Raw genomic sequence first — 5,911 nt, 5'->3', positions numbered from 1 at the left:
AAGAATTTTTAAAAAGATCAAATAAAATAATGACAATTAATAAAATTAATTCTTTTTTAAAAAAGCTTCTGATCAGGCTACAGAATTGAGCCCCACCCACCCCAGCCAAGCCTGACCCCCTGCCCGTCTACATACTAAGTGGCAGAGCTTCTCTCACCTCGCAGGAAATCACGTCTTCACATACCAGGTCAACATCCCTTTCACCGTTTGATCCCGAACTGAGTTTCTGGGACTCCACTCCCACATCCAAAGATTCATTCTTGTCCTCTGCACTGGTCCCTAAGGGGTTGGAAAAGCTGGGGGCTGAGCTCAGGATGCCTGGGTCCTGGAAGTTTAGGAAGTGGCCATCATGCTAGCTAGATAAGGCTGAACTCAGGGCTCCTCAGCCCCCATGCATTACTCATCACCTCCTCCTGCCCCAGGCACATGGGGAGCCTAAAAGGACCAAGGAGTTTCAGGTTGCACTGGGCCTGAGGACAGCGAGGGTTCGAGTCTGTCTCCCTCAGCCTAGAGAAAACACTGTTTGAAAGATAAATTGGGGTCACTGGAATCACAGGCCATGCCATGAGAATAAAAGGAAATCTGGGAACCAGCAGTTAGTGTAATGGCTATGTCACTGGACTCCCACGTAGTCAACCACGGTTCGCGTCCCGGACCCGGTGGCTTAAAACTCACGCCGGGTACGTGTGCATGCGTGCCCAAGATCCCGAGAGGAGAATGGAGGAGAAGGGATTGCGGTGTGACCATCCCCCCTGGGGGGTGATTTCTCGCTTTCTGTCTCTCTGTCTCTCTCTGTCTGGTGAGCGCACGCGCCCTATAGCAAAAACCTCTCCCCCCCCCAAAAAAAAGAATAGAAGGAAATGTTAGCACAATGGGAATAAAAAGGAAGTAGCAGAAATGCTACAACATGGAAGACACAAATAACCATGTCTTTATTATGTTTTTTTAAATAATTATTTTCTTTAACTTTATTATTTATTTATTTTAATTTGACCAGATGGAGACAGAGTGAGAAAGAGAAAGAGAGAGAGGGAAAGTGAGAAAGCAAGCCATCAGGTCCAGGACTCGAACTACAGTCAGCCAAGTGGGAGTCCAGTGCCTTATTCATCATACCACCTGTTGGCCCTACAAGTTTATTTTAACCCAAAACATTTTTTTGAATTCCATGAACAGTTTTTCATAATATAGGCTTTCCATGAAATTTTAGAAGACCCCCTGTATGCATATACGTATCTAACTAAAAAATAAAAATAAAAAAAGCAAATATCTACCTTTGCTACAAAAAAATGCACTCTGATGTTTTGCACATTATTCTATTTCTTTCTTAATGTCAATGTTATTCTACTACATAGATTTCAGAACCAACTTACAACTTCAAAAACAATGGTTTAGTGATTACTGAGCTTAAGATGAGGTTCTTGTATAATATCCAGGAATACAATCAGCTGTCAGGCAGATAAATCAATTTTTAGTTCAGGAAGCATGTGGATGAAAACACAGAACTGAAATGCTTTAACACATGTGTAATCCATGAAATAGGTTATGTGAGCAAAGAGATGCATGGGATAAGTGTTGAAGTCGTGTGTATCTCTAATACTTGTTAATTCTTTCTGGACAACTCAATTAACATCTCAAGGATGTTAATTATTTTTCAATCCATTCAAATGTCAAAGCAGGGCTCACTTTTAGTTCTACTCTTTGAGTGTTACACATTGTTTTCTTCAAAATGCAAGTAAGAATTCTTAGATTCTCATAGCGGCCCCAATGTGCAGGGATGAAGCCCTGTGAATAAGGAGCTATTTCTCAAATGGCCAACTGCAGTTTTGAATCGCAGTTCCAGGACCTTGAAAAACACACCAGTTATGAACACATGTGTGCCACGAATCCTGATGGTAGGAGAAATGGAGGAAAGGGGACTCTGGCATGATTATGTTCCATTGAGGAATATTCTTTCTCTTTCTCTCTCTGGTGAGTGCATGAATCCTTGGGCAATTAAAAAAGTTAGGAAACTTAGGTTCTTAATAATAGTTTATTCTGAGCTTTCCAATGCTGTTTCCTAACCTCTTTCCCATAACTGACCATTATCTAACTTAGTTTTTCTTCAATAAAAGTTTACTGGGAAAACTATAATATAGAACTCAGTTAAAAAATAATCCTACAAGCACTTAGCTTCTGTATTTTAACAGAAGAAAGTGTACAGTTGAACTCAGTAGTCAACCACGGTTCGCGTCCCGGACCCGGTGGCTTAAAACTCACGCCGGGTACGTGTGCATGCGTGCCCAAGATCCCGAGAGGAGAATGGAGGAGGATGGGAATAAAAAGGAAGTAGCAGAAATGCTACAACATGGAAGACACAAATAACCATGTCTTTATTATGTTTTTTTAAATAATTATTTTCTTTAACTTTATTATTTATTTATTTTAATTTGGCCAGATGGAGACAGAGTGAGAAAGAGAAAGAGAGAGAGGGAAAGTGAGAAAGCAAGCCATCAGGTCCAGGACTCGAACTACAGTCAGCCAAGTGGGAGTCTAGTGCCTTATTCATCATACCACCTGTTGGCCCTACAAGTTTATTTTAACCCAAAACATTTTTTTGAATTTTATTTACTTATTTTAATTTGACCAGAAGACAGAGAGTGAGAAAGTAAGCCACCAGGTCCAGGACTTGAACCACAGTTGGCCATGTGAGAGTCCAGTGGCCTTAACTACCATGCTACCTGCTGGCCCCAATAAAGTCTTTATTATGTAAAGTGTCCAGAACAGGCCAATGTGGAGAAGGACTGTGGGCCAAGGGAACTGGAAAGAGGCAACTGCTAAAAGGAACGTGACTTAACACAGGGGTGATGGCCGCATGATTACAAATGTACTAAAATAACCCCCAGAACTGTAACCTTTAAATGGGAGAAAGGTACAGCATGCGAATTCTGTTTCAACAAAGCTTTTATCAGAAAGGATGCAGGGACCAGCAGTTAGAGTAATGGTTATGTTGCTAGACTCCCATGCAGTCGACTGCAGTTCGCGTCCCGGACCCGGTGGCTTAAAACTCACACCGGGCACATGGGCGTGCGTGCCCAAGATCCCGAGGGGAGAACGGAGGAGAAGGGATTGCGGCATGGCCATCTCCCCTGGGGGGTGATTTCTTGCTTTCTGTCTCTCTGTCTCTCTGTCTGTCTGGCGAGCGCATGTGCCCTATAGCAAAAACCTCTTCAAAAAAAAAAAAAAAGAAAGAAAGAAAGGATGTGGCATGGGATTTCCCTCTAACACCCCTGAAATTACCAGGTCGTCGTCGGGCTGGCCAACCCCTGCGACAAATTCTCAGAGGCTCTTTATAAGCTGGTGAAGTTTCAGGAACATCCTCCACGGAGACTTCCTCCAACTCGGGATCGGAACTGTCTGGGAAACGACCAGGACCCCTGAGTACTGAGGAAGCAAGGGCTGCAGCCTCAGACTCTGGGGTGTTGGAGGACGGGGCGGAAGGATGAGGTCTCAAACTCCTAGTCCTTTGGGGAACAAGAGTGGAGGTCCTAGTGGGAGTGGAGTTCTGGGGTCAGAGGAGTTCATGAGGGGCCCAAGGACTGGCGGTTACCTGCTTCAATCCCGGACGCCAGGGGGCTGCACTGACCACTGGCATCTCCATCGCAGTGTACGGTGCTGAGGGCACTGGGGGTGCCAGAGCGCAGGTGAGCCTGGGGCACGTTCTCCTGCAGGTGAGGATTTCCGAGGCCTGGGAAAGGTGTAGTGAGGCCCATTAAAGTTCTGTCCCAGGGACCAGCAGATGACACAGTTACGTGGCTGGACTCCCACACAGTCAGCGGTTCGAGTCCCAGACCTAGTCCCAGTCCCAGACCCAGTACCACTTGAAATTCATGCCAGGCGCCTATGCATGTGTACCCAAGATCTGGAGAGGAGAGTGAAGAGAAGGGGTTGTGGCATGGCCATTCCCCTGGGGGGCTGGTTTCTCGCTTTCTGTCTCTCTGTCTTGCTCTCCCCAGTGAGTGCATGTGACCTATAGCAAAAATCTCTCTCGGGGCCAGCAGGTAGCATGGTGGCTAAAGGCGCTGGATTCCCATATGGCTGACCGTGGTTTGAGGCCCAGATCTGGCAGCTTGCTTTCTTAGTTTCCTTTTCTCTCTCTGTCTCTCTCTGGCCAAATTAAAAAATAACAACTAATAGAATTAAATAGTTCTTCAAAATCTCTCTCTCTCTTTTTAAATAATTATTTTATTCAAGTTTATCATTTTTAAAGAATAATTTTATTTAACTTTATTTATTTATTTTTTTTTTTTTTTTGAGAGGTTTTTGCTACAGGGCGCGTGCGCTCGCCAGACAGACAGAGAGACAGAGAGACAGAAAGCGAGAAATCACCCCCCAGGGGGGATGGCCACGCCGCAATCCCTTCTCCTCCATTCTCCTCTCGGGATCTTGGGCACGCACGCACACGCGCCCGGCGTGAGTTTAAGCCACCGGGTCTGGGACTCGAACCGCGGTCGACTACGTGGGAGTCCAGCGACATAGCCATTACGCTAACTGCTGGTCCCTTTATTTTTATTTTTAATTTGACCACTGAGGGACAGAGTGAGGACAAGAGAGAGAGAAAGCGAGAAAACAAGCCGCCAGGTCCTGGACTCGAACCTTGGTTGGTCACGTGGGAATCCAGCACCCTTAACCACCACACCACCTGCTAGCACCCCACCGCCCGCCCTTATTTTCTAAAATTTGAGGAGAGAGAAAGTGAGAAAGCAAGCCACCAGGTTCGGGACTCAAACCGCAGTCATCCATGTGGGAATCCAACACCCTTAACCACTACAGCATCTACCAGCCCCCAAAAATTTCTCTTAAAAAAAATCTGTACCAAACAAGATTTACTTCCTCACTGGGCTCCCAGACATCGCCCTGATTCACTGACTCCTCAAACTCCTGAGATTCCTCCAGAACCCCGAATCCATCCTAAGGCTCAAATAAGCAGTCATTGCCGGCTCCTGGGTGGGAAGACCTGAAGAATCGCAATCCCGCTCCGGGCTCTCACCACCCTCCAGGACTGCTCCCAATTGCACACAAGCCCAGGCTGACTCCATGAGGCCCTGCCCCTAGCTTCCACGCACACCCGTTTCTCCTGCCCATCACCCCACAGGAGCCTTCCCTCACCACTGTCGCCGGGCCGCCATGGTCGTCGGAACCTCAGGGAAGCATCGGGGTTTGCCTGAACCATGAGGGGTTCCTGGCGCTTCCGTCGTTGCTTCTTTTCAAACAGCCGCCACTGTGGGAGCAGGAGCCGGTGTGGGGACCAGGCACCAGAGGGGAAGACAGTGGTGAGGTGTGGCCTGGGCCCACCTGTGTGGGCCATGCAGTGAACCCCCTCCTCCATTTGGTGTGGAGGCCCTCAGCCTCTCCTCCAAAGCCTCAGACCCCAAAGCACCACATCCAGCCTCCACCTCCCCACGGTCTAGGAGCCCTTGTTCCTTAGAAATCATGGGGTCCCTAGACCAGCAGGTGGTGCAGTGGCTAAGGCCCTGGACACTCCCACATGGCCAACCTCAGTTCGAGTCTTGGACCTGGTGGCTTGCTTTCTCACTTTCCTTCTCTTGCTCTCTGTCTCTCTCTCTGGCCAAATTAAAATAAATAAATGAATAGATAAAAAAATAAATAATTATTTTCTCTAAATAATTATTTTATTTAACTTTAATTTCATTTGACCAGACAGGGACAGAGTAAGAGAGATGGAAAGTGAGAAAGCAAGCTGCCAGGTCCAGGACTCGAACCTTAGTTAGCCATGTGGACCTAAGTCAGAGACCTTAGCCACTACTCCACATGCCAGTCCTTAAGTAATTATTTATTTATTTATTTTTGAGAGGTTTTTGCTATAGGGTGTGTGCACTCGCCAGACAGACAGAGAGACAGAAAGCGAGAAATC

The 5,911-nt window shown here is 46.7% G+C and overlaps 1 protein-coding gene across 3 annotated transcripts in view; it reads right to left on the bottom strand.

Annotated features, from left to right (window-relative positions):
* Nucleotides 1–5,911, bottom strand: part of TULP2 (TUB like protein 2) — a 31,159-nt gene that overhangs the window by 23,409 nt on the left and 1,839 nt on the right. For all 3 annotated transcript variants that reach the window (XM_027776486.1, XM_027776485.1, XM_027776484.1), the window contains 4 exons: nt 5,146–5,257; nt 3,587–3,724; nt 3,277–3,393; nt 158–279 (listed from right to left, as the gene is read on the bottom strand). In XM_027776486.1, the coding sequence (XP_027632287.1) occupies nt 158–279; nt 3,277–3,393; nt 3,587–3,724; nt 5,146–5,257 (489 nt within the window). The remainder of the gene's footprint in view (nt 1–157; nt 280–3,276; nt 3,394–3,586; nt 3,725–5,145; nt 5,258–5,911) is intronic.

Source organism: Tupaia chinensis, unplaced genomic scaffold, assembly GCF_000334495.1.
Source record: "Tupaia chinensis unplaced genomic scaffold, TupChi_1.0 Scaffold000673_1, whole genome shotgun sequence".
Taxonomy (NCBI): domain Eukaryota; kingdom Metazoa; phylum Chordata; class Mammalia; order Scandentia; family Tupaiidae; genus Tupaia; species Tupaia belangeri.
The sequence above is the reverse complement of the archived record's forward strand: the minus strand, read 5'-3'. Positions and strand labels throughout refer to the sequence as shown.